This window comes from Nyctereutes procyonoides, unplaced genomic scaffold (assembly GCF_905146905.1).
Source record: "Nyctereutes procyonoides isolate TBG_1078 unplaced genomic scaffold, NYPRO_anot_genome, whole genome shotgun sequence".
NCBI lineage: Eukaryota > Metazoa > Chordata > Mammalia > Carnivora > Canidae > Nyctereutes > Nyctereutes procyonoides.
The window spans coordinates 77530306-77551898 of NW_026575125.1; the positions used below are offsets into that span (position 1 = coordinate 77530306).

A 21593-nucleotide genomic window follows, 5' to 3' on the forward strand; every position below is an offset into this window, starting at 1 on the left:
TTTGTTGGTCACATATTCTTTCAGTTTCTGCCTATCTTGGAAACTCTTTATCTCTCGTATTCTGAATGAGAGCCTTGCTGGATAAAGTATTCTTGGTTGCATGTTTTTCTCATTTAGGACCCTGAATATAACGTGCCAGCCTTTTCTGACCTGACAGTTCTCTGTGTAGAGGTCTGCTGTTAATCTAATGATTTTCCTCATATAAGTTAGGGATCTCTTGTCTCTTGCTGCTTTAAGGATTTTTTCGTTATCTTTGGAATTTGCAAGTTTCACTATTAAATGTTGAGGTGTTGAACAGTTTTTATTGATTTTAGGGGGGGACCTCTCTATCTCTTGGATCTGAATGCCTGTTTCCCTCCCCAAATTAGGGAAGTTCTCAGCTATGATTTGTTCAAATATGCTTTCTCTTCCTCTGTCCCTCGTGGTGTCCTCTGGCACCACAATTATATGTAGATTTTTTCCTTCTGAGGCTGTCATTTATTTCCCTTAACCTTTTCTCATGTCTTTTTTTTTTTCTCTTTTTTTCCTTAGCTTCCTTCCTTGCCATCAACTGGTCTTCTATGGCACTCATTCTTTCTTCTACCTCATTAACTCTTGTTAGGTCCTCCAGTTTGGATTGCATCTCATTTAATTGATTTTTAATTTTGGCCTGATTAGATCTAAAATCTGTAGTCATGAAATCTCTTCAGTCCTGTGGAATTTGCAAGCTTAACTATTAAATGTCGAGGTGTTGAACGGTTTTTCTTGATTTGGGGGGGGGGAATCTCTCTATTTCCTGGATCTGAATGCCTGTTTCCCTTCCCAGATTAGGAAAGTTTTCAGCTATGATTTGTTCAAATACATATTCTGGACCTCTGTCCCTTTCTGCGCCCTCAGGAACCCCAATTAAACCTAGGTTTTTCTTCCTCAGGCTGTCATTTATTTCCCTTAATCAATCCTCATGGTCTTTTAATTGTTTGTCTCTTTTTTCCTCAGTTTCCCTCTTTGCCATCAACTTGTCTTCTATGTCACTCACTGTTATTCCACCTCGTTAACCCTCGTCGTTAGGACTTCTAGTTTGGATTGCATCTCATTCAATTGATTTTTAATTTCTGCCTGATTAGGTCTAAATTCTGCAGTCATGAAGCCTCTTGAATCCTTTATGCTTTTTCCAGAGCTACCAGTTATCTTTATAATTGTGCTTCTGAATTTGCTTTCTGACATCTAATTGTAATCCAAATTTTGTAACTCTGTGGTAGAGAGGACTGTTTCTGATTCTTTCTTTTGTGGTGAGTTCTTCTTTCTAGTCATTTTTCTCAGTGCAGAGTGGCTGTATGAGTGGGCTGTGTCAAAAGTATCAACCACGACCTAGGTAAATTTCACCCTAGATGATTCTGCTAAAGTCAGAGACCAGAAATTGAAAACAAAGATCCGAACAAAATAAAAGAAAAGGACCACTAAAGTGAAGAACAAATTTTAAAACAAAGTAGTAAAAAATAAAAGGCCAGGAATCCTACAGAAGAGGAGAAAACATGAAACAGAAAAAAAGGAGAAGAGAAAAAGGGAGGACAGGAAGATGGAGGTGGTGACAAAGTTGCAGTGGAGGGAGAATGTAGTCCACCTGAGAGGTTCTAGAGGGTGATCATCTTGTTTCTGAGTATATTAAGTTATGTATGTTAGAATATGCTCAGTCCCAAATTTATATAAAACAGAAATACTTATAGAGAGCCCCAACATTGACCACCAAAACATAAATGAGATAAAAGAGGGGGGCAGAATGGGAATGAAGAATCTCACAGAATGAACCAGCATGGTATACCACTTGGATCTGGGTGCATACTGGTCATGTTTTAGAAGGTATTATCTTCTGCCATTGTAGAACAAAATGAGGCACAAAAAAGTAAAAACACAAAACAAAACAAAACAAAAAACATATCTTGTATATCTCCCAAAATTAAGTTGAGTATGTTGAAGGGAATCTAGAAGTGGAAAATATATCTAGGACCTGTAATTGTATAAATATGTCAAAAAGGAAGAATCTTAAAAATGAAGACATGGTAAAATATTGTAGCTAAGGTGGGAATAGAGAAAAAAAACTGGATATTTACAGTCTGACATAAAAAGGAGTTGTACTGGAAAAAGGAAGGAAAAAAAAGGAGGGGTACCCTTTAGTCTATATACTATAAATCCCTCGACTTCCTCTGGAGCTTTCTAGCGCTTCTGGGTCAAGAACTTGCTCTTCCCTTATCCTTCCAGCTGGTCTTCTGGGGGAGGGGCTGCTCTGATGATTCTCAGGTGTGTGCACCTGAGGGAGCTGCCCCACCTCCCCTGCCTGCTGGGTTCTGGGCTCAGTGGGAGCTGTTGACCCTGTGAGGCCTCTGTCCCCTGGCGGCACTGCCCCTCCCAGCCACACATCGACACCAGGAGGAACAACAACACTGGCAGCAGCCAGCTTTCCAGCCCTGGAATCAGCTCTGCAGTAACTACTGCAGTCTCCCAGTCCGTACTGGCCTAGATGGTCCTGGGTGGTGCCGGTTGGCTGATCTACACAGCTTGGGGGCGCCCAGCAGCAGGACAGTCATTGCTGTCCTGTGCCCTCCCTGCCTCTGCCTGTCCCAGGGGCAGCACAGGATAGTGGGCTATGTCTGCCCGGCGCCCTGGGATCCAGGGCCTGTGCTGCTGGAATTGTGCTTCCGGGGCCGCGGGTCCCGAAGGCAGCATGGTACAGAACCCTCTGCCCGGACCGCCACCTGACCGACCAGCTTCTCCCCAAGCTCCATCCCCCCCTGCCGTCTGCGTTCCAGCCCTTTACCGAGATCGGCTCACAGTCTGGCGCGCTCTCCCCTGGAGTGCACTTCCTCCATTAGTGACTCCAGGAAACTGGAGGCTCCACTGCCCCTCCTGCAATTCTGCCTGAGTTCCCTGCTAAGTGCCTTTCTTCCGGGAAGAATCCAGTGCAGATTTTTTTACAGTTCCTGCTTCTCAGGGGCTGGGATTTTCCCTCTCGGGGCTGCCGCCCAGCCTTAACCCACCTCCTCGCAGGGCCCCTCCCCCACTTGATTCTTTTTATTTTTTTCTTTTTCTTTTTTGTTCCTCCTTCCTACCTTGTTAGAACCTCAAACCCTTCTCTCTGTAGTGTTCCAGCTGTTCTCTCTTTAAATCTCAGGTCGAATTCATAGGTTCTCAGGATGATTTGAAAGTAATCTAGGTAAGTTGGTGGGGACAGGTGACATGGGGACCCTACTCCTCTGCCATCTTGCCCCGCCCCTGGTAGAATTCTTTTAATAGTGTTCTCTCATGCAGAAATATGATATTGTGAAAAATAAAATAAACCTGAATCAATATAACTTTAAGAATATTTACCCCAGTACCTTTCTGATTTGACTAATTTTACTAATACTGGACAAACACCTAAAAATTTGAGTTTTATTCATATTGTCTTTTCTGAAACAAAGAAATTCTATATTAGGTCCCAAAGCAGTCATGAACATTGGTGGGGGCAGTGGGGAGAAGGGGGTTGTCAGGTTTAATCCGATTGGTAGTGAAATGAAATAGGCCAGGCAAAAGTGGGTCGAGGCAAGCTTTTAATGGGACGCACTCTAGGGCGAGGTTTTGTGGCCCGCAGGGGAGGGTGAGAGTGGGGAAGTCGCGGGCCAAGTAAATCGCGCCCAAAGGGAGTACATGCAAGCTTTTTAAGAGACGAGGGGCAAGGGGTTGTGTCTGTATTGGGTGATAACTGCTTATGTCCTTATATGGGGTTTGGGTAAGGTATGGTTCCTGTTTCCTGCATAGGTCCTGTCTCCCCTGATGATGTGTCCTTGGGCGGTCTGCTGGTGGTGGGAAAGTCCCCAGTCAAGGGTAACAAGATGGAGGGTCCGCTGCCAGTTTGTTGGTGCCTCCCAATCCCCCTCTATCCCTCCGGCCCAACAGGGGTTGCTTCTGTGTAAATAATAGGTGGAGTTCTTTTCAGCTCTAAAATTCTATTATTTTATTGTGTGTGCTACCTAGACCATTTGAAGTTCCCATGAGATTATCAGAGCACCTTACTACAGTTTGCCTCAAAATCTCAAACACCCACCCAGACTTCTTACTTAACCTAACAACACACCCAGGGACTTGAGAAGAAACGGTTTTCTGAAGAATGATAATAAACTGCACAAGTACAATGCCAGAACATGCAGACACAAATGGTAGGATGTGTCCTAGATAATATACTCAAAAGATAGCAGCGTTTGCAAATAGATGAGTTTTGGAGTTGTAGTGTCTCTGCTTTGGCTATATATAGCAAGGTTGCAAATAAAAAAAGGATAGTACTCTTTATCTTTAAAATCCAAGCACACAAAAACAATAAGCAGGGACAAAAGTGCCCCTTAGTGAAGCTTTTTCTAAGTATCCTCAGCCAGATCTACTGATTTTTGAGCCTAAATAGTATTACTGAATTTTAACCACAGGTGTTATTTACTGTGCCACGAATCTTAATATAAAAAAAAACCCACTTCCAATCCAGATACATTTGTGTGTTTTTTAGACTGTTTTTTTAATTTTTAAGTAATCTCTACATCCAATGTGGGGCTTGAACTCACAACTCTGAGATCAAGAGTTGCATGTTCTACCAATTGAGCTCGCCAGGGGCCCCTAAATTTGTATTTTGTTTTATTTTTAAAAAATATTTTATTTATTTGAGAGAGAGAGTGAGCATCCTCAAGAGAGAGACTATGAGCAGGGGGAGGACCTGAGGGAGAAGCAAACTCCCCACTGAACTGGACAAGGGGCTCTATCCCAAGACCCGGGATCATGACCTGAGCCATAGGCAGACTTAACTGCTTAACCAACTGAACCACCCAGATGCCCCCAAAATTTGCATTTTAAATGGAAATATTTACACTATGAAATTAAGCTGTATATTGTGATAGGAACTAGCCGAATTAAAACTAAAATTAAAATGTTGACCCTTCAGGCATACTGGCAATATTGCAAATGCTCACTAGCCATGTGCAACTACTGGCTACTATATTAGACATGCAGATACAGAACATTTCTATTACTGCAGGAAGTTCTAGTGCACAACATCTCTATAGAAATATTCCAGGCTTCATAAAAAGGGTTAGTTTTTTTTTCTTTTTAGTTGTTTGCTTTTTAACCTTATTGGAATACTTCAGTATATATCATTGAATAGAAATTGGGGGGATTAAGATTACAGGGTCAACTCTCCTCTTGAGAATTTTGTCTATATTGTCTTCTTCAAATACACTGTTGGACTCTTTTTCTACTGGTTACTATGAGAGGCCAGTGATACCACCTAGCTTGTCCTATTCTTGATATATATTATTTTTTAAGTGAAACTGCCTATCAAACTCACTGAGTATCTTCTCACACAGAAATATTTAGCAAGTATGCACTTAATATTGAAAACAGAAGAACTGTGTAGATCTACAGACAGGACAAACCTTGAGCCTGTCAATACCCCTGCAAACAGACTCTAGGATCCTGGCCCCATGAGAATTTATTAGGTGAGATTTCCTGAATGAAAAGAGGCTACAAGAAAAATACCAAGGTATTGAACTGGTGATAAAAATGAAGGCAATGGCTGCAATCATCACTGTTACTAATGTCTTTTTGTCATTCCACAGAATCATCTTCTGAGGAAGAGAGTCCTGTGACCTGGAGGAGGTCCCAGTCATCACCACCTTATTCCACTATTGATCAGAAGTTGCTGGTTGATGTCCATGTAGGTTTCCAACTTAACTCTTAACACATTTATCTGTTTAAAAAATGTTTTTAGACTTACATATTTTCATCTTCACTTGAGGGCAAGGTCAAAAAGTTTAGTTTTTTTAGTTAATCTTTCAAAATAGATTTCCATTGCTCTGTAGGTATGCAGAATATGAAATCTAGAAATTAAGTTTAAAGTGGAGAAAATTTAATTGATCATAAAATATTTTCTATTACATTCTTTTATCAGAATATATTCAGAGAAGAATGATAAAAAGGTCTTTGTAGAAACTAATCTCAAATCAAGGAATAGAAGCTAGATGTTCACTTTTTGTACAATATAGTTTCTTGGATGATAAGGCAATGTATAAAAATAAAACATTTGAAGAGAAATAAAACATATGGATAGCATAAACATTCTTCCAGTTGTTTTTGCAGTGTGCTTTCAGGTCATTCCATTTTATTTTTGTAAGCATTCCTACCTTTCCACATACACATGTCTTTCAGATTGCCTAAAGGTTGCTTATATAACACTTAGCATGCTTAAAGGTGGATTTATATTCATTTGTTTCTCAGTAGTGTTTGATTTACTTTAAGACAACCTATGCACAAAACTAGAGCTGGGAAGTTAACATATCAATTTTAAGAGCTGTGTGTCAATCCTAATATCAGAGAATAAAGTGAAACATAAAAAATTTCTATATCTTCTGTAGAGCATCGAATCATCTGTTCTACTTTTTATCACCAAAACCAAATGTCTACACCTCAGCAGAAAAGTAGAGGTAATAAAAAGGGAGTAAATTTTGCCCTGGGTGATCCAGAAAGGCCATTAATGATCATAGCCTGAAGTTTGGGTTTTGGCATCTCATCCTCACAAAAATGTTGCTTTATTTAGTGAGTAAATATCTTCAGTTCAAATGAAAATATATTTTAAAATATTGTCAGCTTGGAAACTTTCCAATCTAGAAGAAAACAAAAGGCTACTGGAGACTACATTAACCTTTCTTGTGCACACAGGTTCCAGATGGATTTAAAGTAGGAAAAATATCCCCCCCCGTTTACCTGACAAATGAATGGGTAGGCTATAATGCACTCTCTGAAATCTTCCGAAATGATTGGTTGACTCCTGCACCTGTCATTCAGCCACCTGAAGAGGATGGTGATTATGTTGAACTCTATGATACTGGTGCTGATACTGATGGTGATGATGACAATTCTAATGATGCTTATGAGGATACCTATGACCATGACAATAGCAATGATGACTTGCATAACAAGGTTGATCAGGCTAATGATGTTGGTGAAGACCATGGTGATAATGACAATGGTGAAGCTATTGATGACAAAGAAAATAATCATGATGATGCTCCTTGTTGGCCAAGGTTGGTTTTTCTAAATTACTTATACTACCAATATTTTAGAATTTCAGAACTATTTGAACCTCTGTCTTACTTTCAAATTTTATTACCAAGAGGGTGAATAAATTTCACTTGCATATTAGTAAATGGTTGATTTTTAATGATAGATTTTAAATTATTTTAATGCAAAACACTTAATTTTACATTTTTGTATACTGCATTTTATTAGTATTCAAGTATTAAGTTCTTTATAACTGTAATTGTTGAAGTTTCTGTTAAAATTAATGCTACTTAATCATCTTAACCTCTAAAACCACAGTGAGTATATGAGATGAGGTGACAGTGTGCTACTTAATAACTGTAAGATGGAGCCCTGATATTTACAAACAAAATCTCCAAATTTACTGAGAAAAATGAATTGCAACCTTGATTTTTACTTGATAATTTTAGGCTGAAACTTACTAACATAGCATTATTCTTGGAATTCTGCAAACTGCTATAACTAAATTCAGTACCCATTCAATTTTATCTTGTTACACAGCAGCTGCCAAAAATGGCAATATTTAGTGAAGTGATATTTTTGACATGCCACCAGTATATATATATAATCTCATGGATGGCATTGGACAGGGAGAAGTGTTTTTTATTGAATGCTTAGGTTTTTTTTAAATAAGTGGGTCGAGTACACCAGCCACCTCCAGAACACCAGTGAGTGCTCCAGATGCTGCTAAGGAGGGTGATACTTGACTTGATTGACTATTCACGCAGATAACAAAGGCTTGAAGTTGCAGAGCGCCGTGTTGCTCTTGGTCTCCCCTTGCATGTGCTGGGTTGTGTGCTGTTGAGCGGGGCTGGTAGTTGTGAGCGTTGTGATGTGGAGCCCACACCCAGCGGTGCTGGGGGCCTGCCCTTTTCACACTATTCGTTGACAATGTATAATGCCTTTGATGAACTGTTGTTTTGTAAGTGCTGCTATGTCTATCCTTTTTTTTTTGTAAATTTTTATTTATTTATGATAGTCACACAGAATGAGAGAGAGAGGCAGAGACACAGGCAGAGGGAGAAGCAGGCTCCATGCACCGGGAGCCCGATGTGGGATTCAATCCCGGGTCTCCAGGATCGTGCCCTGGGCCAAAGGCAGGCGCTAAACCGCTGCGCCACCCAGGGATCCCCTGTCTATCCATTTTTTTTAAACAGTTTTTTTAATTTTTTTTATTTATTTATGATAGTCACACACAGAGAGAGAGAGAGAGAGGCAGAGACACAGGCAGAGGGAGAAGCAGGCTCCCTGCACCGGGAGCCCGACGTGGGATTCGATCCCGGGTCTCCAGGATCGCGCCCTGGGCCAAAGGCAGGCGCTAAACCGCTGCACCACCCAGGGATCCCTGTCTATCCATTTTTTAATAAAGATAACACTGTCTTTGAGACATATATATATATAGTAGTTCCTTTCTCCTGCTCTAAACAGGCCAGTGTATTCTTATTTACATATGCTCATGGTTTGCATTCGAACTGCTTTCAAAGAAGATTACTTAACATAGTAAATGTTTACATTTTTAGAAAAACGATTAACAGTGGGAGAATTGTTTGCTTTTTCATATTGAAATAACTATATTGTTTTTGTTAATTTTCAAATGTTATTGGGTGGATATTCATGGCAGAACAGACTACAGATCATTCATCATTTTTTATTTTTTGCCAACTAAGAAATCTACCAGGAATTCCACCATCAAGATGGCTTTTATTATTTTTTATTTTTTTAAAGATTTTATTTATTTATTCATGAGAGACAGAGAGAGAGGCAGAGATACAGGCAGAGGGAGAAGCAGGCTCCATGCAGGAAGCCCGACGTGGGACTTGATCCCGGGTCTCCAGGATCATGCCCTGGGCCGAAGGCAGACGCTAAACTGCTGAGCCACCCAGGCTGCCCCAAATTGGCTTTTAGAATTATCATAGGTACCTGGATATGTTGTCTCGTATGCAAGAAATCAGTGACATTTGGTATGGTTGATGTTCTCCGCAACTAAATAAATGACTATCTTAGCTTAATGAGATCTAGATTACTGAATTTCCTCGTGGTAGTAATAGAAAAATCAATGGGATTCTTTAGTAAAGTAGTCAATACACATCAGAAAATCAAGACACATGTTAAAATTAACAGAAATTATATTGCAAAAAACAGTTATTTAATTTTGTTGTGGTTGTGCCAAAAATATGGGCTTGATCATTTATGTGGCTGTGAAGTTGCTAATGCATGTAGTCTATTATTTAAGCAAAAAACAAAACATATTTTTGCTGCTAACGTAACACATGTTCCTAATAAAGGAAGCAAGTTCCCTTCCATCTGCCATCCATGTACGGTCAGGGAATTGATGGTGGCCATGGCGTTTATTCAGTATTTAAGATTGGCAAGATACAGGGTAATTTTCTTGTCCATACCATACCAGTAGTGTTTGCATCGAGAAAAAACATTCCTAGGGATTGTACATATGTATCAGATACATCCTAATTATGTTTTATTTGCTGACTTTCAAATGTATTTTTGTCCAGTGGCTTTCTATAATTAATTGGATCTTGTTATCAGACCAAGCTATGGCAGAGATGGAAGCTGCAAGCAAGATGGAAGTGATGGTGGAGAAGAGACCTGCAGCAGCTATGGAAGCCAGAGAGTCCATAGAAGTCATGAAGGAAATGTAGCCAGTGGGGGCAGTGCAGCCATTGTAGATGTTGAAGAACTTGGAGCCAATATAGGCAATGGAAGAAGAGTTAAGGAGGTTAATGAAGGTAAGGGAGTCAGTGAAGCCAATGAAGAAAGCGGAGCCCTTGAACTCAGTGGAGGAGAAAATCACTCAGAGACAGATGGTCAAGGATTGGAGAGACCCATATCCCAGGACTTTGAACATCAACAGAAGGTATTGCACCATTTGAAAAGGAGAATGAACTCTTCTCCTTGTAAATTTGTTTTTTCATGTGATATTGTCACATTTCCAGTCATTACAAATAGGTTTTTAACTTCTATCCCCAAGCCTTAAACATTTTAATTTATAGCTATTGATGTTGACTTCTTCTCATCTGGATGGTTCCTATTTGCTCCTAGGGACAAAAATACATTTTTTTGTTTGCCTTTATTACTCATATCACACATTTGGAGTAGTGGCTTTTAACACATACAATTTTTTTTCTGGGAAGTTGTCATTGTGGTAAAATATACATAACATAGAATTTTCCATCCTAACTATTTTAAGTGTACAATTCAGTGGCATTAAGTTCATTCACAATGTTGTACAACCATTATTACTATTCATTTCTAGAACATTTTCATCATCCCAAACAATTAAATAATTAACTCTCTATTATCTCTCCCACCAGTCCCAATTAATCTCTATTCTTTTTTCTGCCTAGGTACCTTATATAAGCAGATCATGCAATATTTCTCCTTTTGTGTCTGGCTTATTTCACTTAGCATAATATTTTCAAGGTTCATCCATGTTGTAGCATGTATCAGAATTTCCTTCCTTTTTAATTTTGAATACTATTCCATTGTATGAATATATCACATTTTGTTTATCCATTCATCTGATGGACACTTGGGTTGTTTTCACCTTTTGTCTATCATCAATAATGCTGCTGTGAACATTGGTATATAACCATCTGTTCCTGGAGTGCCTGTTTTCAATTATTTGGGCTATCTACCCAGGAGTGGAATTCCTAGATGTAGAATTGCTGGAATAGAATTGTTAGATTCTATTTGAACTTTTTGAGGAACTATTAACACATACAATTTAAATAGAAGTAATGTATTGTGTTAGGCAATGAATTTATCATTCACAAAACATTCCTGACTATAAACAGGTTTAAAAATACTCCAATAGTTTCATAGAAGCTAGATCAATAGGAATGATCACAGAGAAGATTCCCTGGACCATGTGGTATTTGGACTAATTCTTGACAAATAGGGATATTTGGATATCTGAAAACAGAGATGAGCCGCCAGTCAGATGGAAAATCGTGCCACTTTACTTTCCCAGCCCATTGTCCAATCACACAAAAAGGCTTACAAAATGTCGTGCTATTATCATGAATTCATGTCCCTGTGCAAGCCATTCCCTCTGTCTATAAAGGCTTCCCCCTCATGTCTTCCCTGCTTAGTCATTCTCATGACCCAACTCATAGTATCATCTTTGACTTTTCAAGAAGGAATTTTATACTCCTCCCTCTGTGTTTGCAAGCACTTTGCCTATAGTTTCATTTTAGTACTTGTGAAATTGTATTTGGTCATTGACTTGCTTTTCTGTCATACTAGATCGTGAACTCTTAAAAGGCAACAACTATCTGTAACCTATTCTTGATTACTTTTCTCTACCCACTCACCCAATCCCAGGGCCCAAACTAGGACTTAGTTTATGATAGACACAATAATTATAGAAGAATTTCCAATAGGAAAGCAGTATGAGTGGGAAAGTCTCTCTCTTTTCCTCTCCCTTGTTCCCTCCCTACTTACATATCTTAATTAAAGACATTAAAACAGAATTCCCATCATAGTTTCCATAGCACCCCCAAGTATCTCCAATTATTGCAAGGGATGTTTTTGATATCTACAAAGATAGTATATGTTCCTTCTATTTTAATTTGAAAAGGACATGTTGCCATAAAACACTTTGTGATTGAAAAGGTCATAAAAACACTCTTTGACAGGGCAGCACAGCTCTCTCAATACCGAGTCACTGTGTAGACACAAAGAAATGCTTATCAACAGACAGGCTTACCAAAGCAGTTGGTATGTTTTTTTCCACAGGGTATGGCATCCCACATAAAATCTGTCACATTCTGTAGCTTTCTACCTTGAGTTTTTTCTATGTAACTTAATGGAAGCCAACTCAATTTTCAGTGAGGCATGGTCATACCCTTGAATTTGTGTTGGTTGGTTTTCCATCATTAGCTTTTTCATGTGACAAAGTAAAATTGATACCCCCAACTCGTGCTTTTTAATTTTTTCAAGTGGCTATTCAGCACAGCATAGCCGAACGTAAGCTTTAGAATCAGACTTTGGCTTCAAACTCTGGTTCCCCTAACTTATCTCTGATTTGAATAAATTATTTAACTTTGCTAAGCTTTTGTTTCCTTCTAAGTAAAATGGAGATAACTAAACTTACTTTTTGAGTTATTGTAAGGATTTGCAATAATACGTAAATAAAATAACTGGCAGTGTACCTAGTGTATAATAAAAAATTCCACTAATATTAGGTCCCAAATTGCACAGCTAGGGATTTTAAGCTCCTTAAATTTCTCCTCTGACATCAATTGTCTCATATAGGTTACTTCTCTCTCTTCTGATAACATTGTTGAATTCTGATAAATGTGGATTTTAAAGGGTGCAGAATTACAGATGCTGCAAACTTTGCATTCTCTTTTTCAAACGACCTCTAAGCATGTTATATTTCTCTCACAGTTAATCTCTGAATAAGGTCAAAATTGATTTTCGATCTTCTTTTAGGAACCAGGTGGTAGAAACGAGGCCTCAAATGCCATTGCCTCTGGCGCTGCAGCAGCAGCACCTGATGATGAGAATGACAGCATGGACATATCAGAAGCATCAACACAATCAGGTTTTTCTGCCAGCTACTCATCTCCTTCCAATGGTTTTTGGAGGGCTGCAAATGCTGACTTTGCCAGTGCCATCTGTAAGTATGTTTAATATAATCTCCAAATGCTTAAGTCTGTTCACACATTACAGGGTTTGACCCCTGGTTCATCCTATGAAAAGACTGGAATCATTCTGATATTCAGTTAACATAAATTCAGATGGATACATGCTTTAAAAAATATACTCCTCACTGAGTCTTCATGGCACCTAAATTTAAACTACAATTGAGTAATTGAGTCCCTCAGCTGGATTTTCTTTTGCAATCTAATCATGGTAATTTGAAATACATTCATATTCAGAAATGTGTTTTAACCATCATGATTTGTGTTATCTGATGGTTTAGGAGTTATAGAAGTGATACCTCCAGGAAAAATAAGATACAATAAAGGAAAAGACTTTTCTAGGCTGTGCCTTATTTGTGGAAACATTCAGGCACCTATGGTGTGTACACTAGTAATTTCTCTGAACATCTTCCCCTTACTTCTTCACAGTGTATGCTGGATTAGTGGAAGCACCTGAGAAATCACCTAAGCGATCCTCTGAAGTCAATGTTAACCCACTATATGTGTCCCCTGCATGTAAGAAACCACTAATTCACATGTATGAAAAGGAATTCACTTCTGAGATCTGCTGTGGTTCTTTGTGGGGTAAGTTTGGTTTCTTAACATGGAGTTGTTTTTTTTTAAAGAATATATTTTTATCAATGTAGCAAACTTGTGAAAAATCATAGATGTAAAACACTTGTTATTGCCAAACCATTACCAAGCAAATAAAAAATATATATTTATAGTAGACAATTTGTTCCTTTTTGTTTCATTGATTTATTTTCACTCAGTGCAGTTTGATGTTGGAATTTGCACTCCTTCCTCTTTTTATTGTTTTTCTTTTTAATTTGAATTAACTTGACTAGAATATAAAATTAAAGTAGGTTATGATTACTTAAAAATTTGAGCTTAGTACTTTTACTTTAGGGTAGTGTGTAGCATTTGATACCTAATGAGATATTACAAGACAGATTTCTGTATGTTCTTGTTTTTAAATAGTCTTGTGGATTCGAAGAGAAAGATCTTTGTATAATGTCTCTTTTTAATGTTTCAAGTTTTTATTTAAATTCTAGTTTGTTAACATATAGTGTAGTATTGGTTTCAGGAAAAGAATGCAATGATTCATCACTTACATATAACACCCAGTGCTCATCACAATAAGTGCCCTCCTTAATTCCCATCACCCATTTAGCCCACCCCCCAACCTCCCCTCTGGCAAACCGCAGTTTGTTTTCTATAGTTGAGAATCTCTTGGGATGCCTAGGTGGCTCAGTGGTTAAGCGCCTGCCTTTGGCTCAGGGCATGATCCTGGAGTCCTGGGATGGAGTCCTACATCAGGCTCCCTATATGGGGCCTGCTTATCCCTCTGCCTATGTCTCTGCCTCTCTCTCTCTCTGTGTGTGTGTGTGTGTGTCTCTCATGAATAAATAAATAAAATTTTAAAAATTTCTTATGGTTTGCCTCCCTCTCTTTTTTCCTTCTCCTTATGCTCATCTGTTTTGTTTCTTAAATTTCACGACTGAAATCATATGGCTTTTGTCTTTCTCTGACTGACTTATATCACTTAGTATAATATACTATAGCTCCATCTACATTGCAAATGGCAAGACTTCATTCTTTTTTATGGTTGAGTAATATATATTATACATCTTCTTTATTCATTCATCAGTCGATGGACATGTGGACTCCTTCCATAATTTGTTGTTGATAATGCTGCTAGAAACATCAAGATGCATGTGTCCCTTTAAATTAGTATTTTTGTATCCTTTTGGTAATTACACCAGTAGTGTAATTGCTGGGTCCTAGGGTAGTTGTATTTTTAACTTTTTGAAGAGCCTTTACACTGTTTTCTAGAGTGGCTGCACCAGTTTGCATTCCCACCAACAGTGCAAGAGGGTTCCCCTTTCTCTGCATCCTCACCAATATCTATTGTTTCCTATGTTGTTAATTGTAGCCATTCTGGCAGGTGTGAAGTAGTATCTCATAGTTTTGATTTGCGTTTCCCTGATGATGAGTGATGTTGAGTATCTTTCCATGTGTCTGTTAGCCATCTGTATGACCTTTGATAATGTCTTAACTTTGACAGACTTTTTTCAATCCTTTGTTCTAGAAGAATTATAACCACATTGGTAGGGTTCAGACGATATTTTACCTCAAGCCAATGTGAATCATAAATGAAACAATAAATAAGTAGAAGGAGGGAAGAAATTCAAAGTAAATGCCAACCTCTGCCTTGCAACTTCATAGATTTTGCTTAATGTATGTTTGAACAGGGGAGAGAATTTTAAATTAAAAATGGAACAGTATAGCAAACATTATAGTTACATGGATTGAATAACTTAGAAAAACACATTACCCTCAAAACTAATATATTGTGTCGGATAACAAGAAAGCAAAGTTTACTTCATTATCATTTTAGTCAGGCAACTACCCAGAGATCTAATTAATGTCTAATAATTCATTTTTATAATTTGTGGTTCTATATTTTGAAAAATAAAAGATTACAGTGAAAACTAACCATACTGTCCCCCTCCCTCTCTGATTCCCCTGTCGGAAGAAATACAGTTCCTAAATCTGCCACAAGCCATTACTTAGAGAACTGGTAAAGGACATAGTAGGAAAATGAAAGCAGAAACACTTGTCTTTTCTCCTTATATCTTTGAAACACAAATAGTCTCCAATAGAAGCAAAACACTGAAGTGCTCTTCATTAATATTACTTGGCTGAGTTTTGTCTGTGTCTCAGGTTATGGGAGAAAACTCCCACAGTGGTTTGAAGTGTATTATAATTTAGCCTAATCTTCTATTTCAGTCCTCTCATTCAGTCTTTTAACAGTGTTTATATTTGAATAAATAGAGCAGCAAATAATAGAGTGTATGAATTTAGATACATAAAAGTAGGAACTACTTTCATAGGTATTTTGCAATGTAAGTTTTTTAATATAAGTGTGAACATAGGTTCATTCAATTTAAAAACAATTTACATAAAATTATTTTAAAAGCATTAAAACCCCTTGTTATAATTAGGAATGAGGAATCAACTGAATTAAATTGTTCATATACACTAGATATCCTTAATGTTTAATAATTATTTTCAAAAGGGTTGATTGATTTTTATAGTTTGGGATACTGCTCAGGGGTGTTGAGATATTTATACAGTTCTCCTTTTGAGATGCCACACCAGACACCAGGCTGTAGAAATATTGCCAGAAGGTATTATATTCTACATCTAAATATATTTCAGAGAAATTTGTTCTGTTGGTAGAGGGTTCATTATTATACAATATGAGGTTAACATTAACCTAAAATGATATGTCATCTTTGCACAGATCGGTACCTGGAATTGCAAAAGTACCAATACAAGTTCAATTATAAAAATGTAATGTAAGCTAATATAGCATTTTTCTTTTTATATGCAAACAGGAGTGAATTTGCTGTTGGGAACCCGATCTAATTTGTATCTGATGGACAGAAGTGGAAAGGCAGACATCACTAAACTGATAAAGCGAAGACCATTTCGTCAGATTCAAGTTGTAGAGCCACTCAATTTGCTGATTACTATCTCCGGTTTGTTTAAGAACTAAAATTAGCTAAGTAATTATGTAGGTTAATTAGGTTCCAAACTAGGATAAAGACTTTTCAGGTTAAACTGTTCATAGGAAAGCGTGTTAAATTTAACCTTAAATTGGGGTACCAAACTTTCCTACTTGTGTTTTCTTATCTATTTACAGTTTAATTTCTGACTCTCCTTTGGTGTCTGGATATTTGATTGTAATGCACTTTATCTAGGTCATTTGTTTTTTTTTAATTATTTATTTATTCATTCATAGACACACACACACACACACACACACACAGAGGCAGAGACACAGGCGGAGGGAGAAACAGGCATGCAGAGAGCCCGACGTGGGACCCGATTCAGGGTCTCCAGGATCAGGCCCTAGGCTGCAGGCGGCGCTAAACCGCTGTGCCACCAGGGCTGCCCTCTAGGTCATTTGTTAAGAAAAAAACATACCATTTACATTTGTCAAGTCTTTTCTGAGTAGCCACCTATAATTTTACAACTCACAATTTCACCCACCCATGTGCAGATGATCACATCCATCACATACTTTCTTATAATAAGCTAGAAGCAATAAAGAACAAAGTGGACAATAACTGGATAAAAATGAGGGTCTACAGATAGGATTACTAACAAGAATGGATACCCTAAGACCTTTCCCTTCTTCCCATGTAGTAATTGAATTTCTTAGTTTTGGTCAGAACCTGAATATCCGAATATAAGAGAGCAAATAAATGGATGTTAATGATAATTGTCATTACTCAACATAGCTATATGGCACATTAATTAATGACTATGTATGTTCCTAGAAATTATTAACTTTGCTCTAAGTTTTGGTTAGAGGAGAAAGCCCTCTATAGATATACTAAAGCTTCATGATGTTTTTGGTCATGTTTCATTTTCATTCATTTATAATTGCTAGAGGTGCACAGATACAAAATTTAGATTTTGAAAACATCTGGGTGGCTTAGAGACTGTGCATCTGAATAACAGATTTCTTTACTGTTTATCCAGATTTCTCTAACTCAAATGTGCCCTTTTTAATCCTTAAGTTTTTCTTACAATGGATTATTTTTGCATCAAATAACACTGAGAACATCAGTGTAGAAAGATACCTAATAGTTTAGAGCAATTCTACCACTTAATAATAGAATGGAAATAGACATAGATGTCTGAATTCTAATGCTCCTTCAAAAACTGTCATGTAAAGACATATTTAAGATTAATCACATAAGAATCCTGTTGTTGAGACTATAAATCATATAACAAAACTGTAAAAAATGAATATGAAGTCACTGCACATGAAAACAAATGTGTACTTTATTGGTCTGTTTTTCCTGAAGGAACTCTATGAATTTTCTGGGATTTACAATTAAAAAATTAGCAGTGAGGGTAAACTAGATTGAGAAAAAAATTTGCTATCATATTTATAAACACTGAAGGGAAAAATCTAGTAGTGTAGTTTTTCTAAAAGAACTTTTTATTTTAATAAAATTTGTTTAAAAGGCAAAAATACTTTGTTGTGTTTTTCTAATATATGAAAAAAAGACTGAATTAAAATACTGTGTCTTACCTATTAGGCCATAAGAACAGACTTAGGGTTTATCATTTGACCTGGCTGAGGAACAAGATTTTGAATGATGATCCAGAAAGTAAAAGGAGACAAGAGGAAATGCTAAAGACAGAGGAAGCCTGCAAAGCTATTGATAAGTTGACAGGCTGTGAACACTTCAGTGTCCGTAAGTCTCATTTTATGTTTACTATAGCTATATAAAGTTTGCTTTCCTTCGTTTAGTAAAGTATATTGTTGTGAGAGGCAAAGTAGATAAAGAAAAGTATTTGTAACTTCCTTTTATATATATGCATATATTTTTAGAAGAAGGTTGAACAAAGGAAAGGAAGAAAATCGTATTAGATATGTTTTTATTTTTTGTTTTAGTAGCAGGCCTCCATTATATTTATTGCTTTGGTAATAATAACCATTCCCTGGACACCTGGCCTGACTTGTTTTATCAAATAGCCCTTCTTACAGTTAGGATACATTTTGGTACTCAGCTCTCGATATCATATTTCCTTCCTGTTCATCTTCCTTTTTCTGGTCCTAGATGCTACAAGAAAATTTTTCAAATTATGAAGAAAAATAGACTAGGAATTTCCAAACTGGGAAAGGAAGCTTATATTTTTAAAAAACAACATCTCGTTTTTTGCTTAATTATGAAGGAAAGTGCTTTGCAAATTATACTTTATTTAAAAATTGCTTTTAGTCTTTAATTGAATTAAAGACCCAGAATGAACATGAATTACAGTATTAAAAGAAGCGAGTTTTAACTCCTATAAAAGAGAAGATACTCACTGAGCCAAAGTCACCAAGCATGTCCCCTGTTCCACCTCAAAACCTTTCACCTCCAATAAAAGATGATGCAACAGGAAGTGAAGTGGAAAGCTTGCAATATGATAAGGACACAAAACCAATCTTTAAAAAGAACACCTTACCCTTTGGATTTGGTTTTGTGTCCTTATTTGTAACTTCCTATACAAAAATGAGTGAATTTCACTGAGACAATTTCCAGGTCTTCTATGACACAATCCTGGCTATTGAGAAAGTATTGATTGACTAAAATAGCTTTGAAGTTAAGTTTGGTTTACTTTCTCACCTTTCTCCTTTCAGTCACTCTAATTAGTCCAGATGAACTGATACTTTTTTTTAAAGATTTATTTATTTATTTATTCATGAGAGACACAGACTGAGAGAGAGAGAGTCAGAGACACAGGCAGGGGGAGAAGCAGGCTCCTTGCAGGGAGCCTGATGCAGGACTCAATTCCAGATCCCGGGATCACAACCTGAGCCAAAGGCAGGCACCCAACCACTGAGCCACCCAGGCGTCCCTGATACTTCTTTTCTTGCCTCCACATAACTCCAACTATATAAATGTTCTTGATGTATCTTAAATAACCTGCAAGGAGATTCATATTATAATATCTTTCCTTGGAACAGCAGTAAAATAGAATCACAGAATACTTTCACTTTCTTAAATCAGAATTTTTTTCTTAATACTGACCAGGAAACTTTGCAATGAGTCCAAAAGAAAATTCTTCTGTGATCTGCTGGCTCTTGCTCCCACTGTCAATATTCATGAGTATAATTGCTAAATATTTTCTAAGTAGAATTTTTTCATATGCCCTGTTTACAACCATCCACTGCAAGATGAAGTAACAGCTCCAGGGTTTCAGGATCCTGCTTTCATCTGTCAACAACTAGAAGTGATGTTATCCCATTCTGTTCTATTTCTGAAGCAAATATCCTCTATTCTCAGCCTTTGTTTTCTTCCTTCTCTTTCACTAATTACCCCTCAGACAGAACTAGTGGCATAGATAAGAGATAGCTGGAATCACATGATATGAGTTTTAGCATGATATTGTTATTCTGACTGACCATTTCTGTTCTGCATATAGGGGCCTTCCTGAATAGGTTTCCATATGTATGTATATAAATACACATACACCATTAAAGGGAGAAGTGAGTACCCAGACAAACCAGGAATTAAATAAATGCACTACTTTCTTCCAGTTTTATGTATCACTACTTCTCTTCCAAATAATATTATATGTATTTGGTAGCCAAAGGTGAAACAGATCCCCAGATGTTAAACAAGGAGTTTATATAGCAGAACTACCTGCCTCCTATTAACTTGTAAATTTTTAGTTCAATAAGAGAGAGATTACAATAATATCTTGCACATCTGTGTTCTTGGTAAGTAGATGAACTAGTTAAGATGAGTTTTCCTGGTTGACCCCATTCCACCCCTCTCCAACTCTCATAACAACTAGAAACTTTTGTCTACTGACATGTAAAACATCTTCAATACAGTGGAACACTCATGTACTCATACTTGCATGACATTTTCATAGCCTTTCAAGATACATAAAATAATTAACTGACACCAATTACTGCCATATATTAAAATTAAAAGGAAGTGTTTGCTTAACAGAGAATTTCTTTGCTTGTTGGGGGTTTATTGATCATGTTTCTTTGACCTACTTGGGAACAGTGTAAAAGAGAAAGATAAAAAACTAGAATCAGAGAGAGAGAGAGAGAGAGAGAGAGAGAGAGAGAGACAATATGAGTAAGAAAGTGGGGGGATGGTAGAAAGAGAAGCCTTATATTTGGCCTATGATAAAGTCTGACTAGAACGGACAGAAGCAATATTCCTACTGAGGAAGAACGGTTTTAGCACAAAATGTAAATCTAGCAAGTAGGCCAACATACTCCATAAGAATCAGAGAGTCTGAGAGAAAGCATATCCTTTTTATTCTTATTTTTCTTTTTTTAAAAGCAGCTATATTGAAATAATTTATATACCATAAAATTTACCCATTTAGAAGTATATAATCAATGGTTTTTAGTATGTTTATAGACTTGTATAACCATTATCATAATCTAATTTTCATTACCCCAAAAAGAACCCCCATTGCCATTAGCAATCACTCCATATTCCATCCCTCTTACCTTCATCTTTTTCTCCTCACAGTCCTAAATAACCACTGATATATTTTGCTTTCCTAAAATATTTTTCTCCTCTGGATAATTTGTTTGAATGGAATCATATATTTTATGGTCTTTGTAATGGTCTTCTGTAATTTAGTATAACGTTTTTAAGGTTCATGCATAATGAAACCTGTATAACATATATCAGTACTTATTTTTTTATTGCTGTATAGTATTGCACTGTATAGATAAACCTATTGTTTATACAGTTTTTATACATCCATTGTTTACATTTGTATTCTTTCCACTTTTTGCCTGCTACTAACATTTCATATATGTGTCTGTACATGGGAATGCATGTTTTCTTTTCTCTTGGATAGTACTGCCGGACTGTTTCTCAAAGTAGCTGTACTGTTTTACATTGCCATGAGTATGGAAGCTTTATTTTTCATCTTGCCAACACTTATAGATGTCTATCTTTTGATTCCAGGCATTCAAGTGCATGTGAAGTGACATGTTATTGTAGTTTTGATTTGTATTTCCCTGACAGCTAATAATGTTGTGCATTTATTTATTTACTTGCTTACTTATTTATCTCTCTTTTTGTTGTTGAGTTCTAAGCATTCTATATATTCTGGATCCTAGGGCCTTATCAGATACATGATTTTTAAATATTTTCTCCCATTTAATAAATTGTCTTTTCACTTTTTTGACAGTGTTTTTTTGATAGCCCCAAATTTTAATTTGGATGAAACCTATTTATCTGTTTTTTTCTTTTGTTGCATATGCTTTTGGTGGCAAATATAAAA

At 36.9% G+C, this 21593-nt stretch overlaps 1 protein-coding gene across 1 annotated transcript in view; it reads left to right on the top strand.

Moving 5' to 3' along the window:
• The window catches only part of NRK (Nik related kinase), a 143609-nt gene that overhangs the window by 106694 nt on the left and 15322 nt on the right, over window positions 1-21593 (top strand). The window contains exons 17-23 of the mRNA XM_055337442.1: window positions 5610-5707; window positions 6709-7073; window positions 9634-9961; window positions 12544-12730; window positions 13185-13340; window positions 16160-16303; window positions 17879-18037. Of these exons, the coding sequence (XP_055193417.1) occupies window positions 5610-5707; window positions 6709-7073; window positions 9634-9961; window positions 12544-12730; window positions 13185-13340; window positions 16160-16303; window positions 17879-18037 (1437 nt within the window). The remainder of the gene's footprint in view (window positions 1-5609; window positions 5708-6708; window positions 7074-9633; window positions 9962-12543; window positions 12731-13184; window positions 13341-16159; window positions 16304-17878; window positions 18038-21593) is intronic.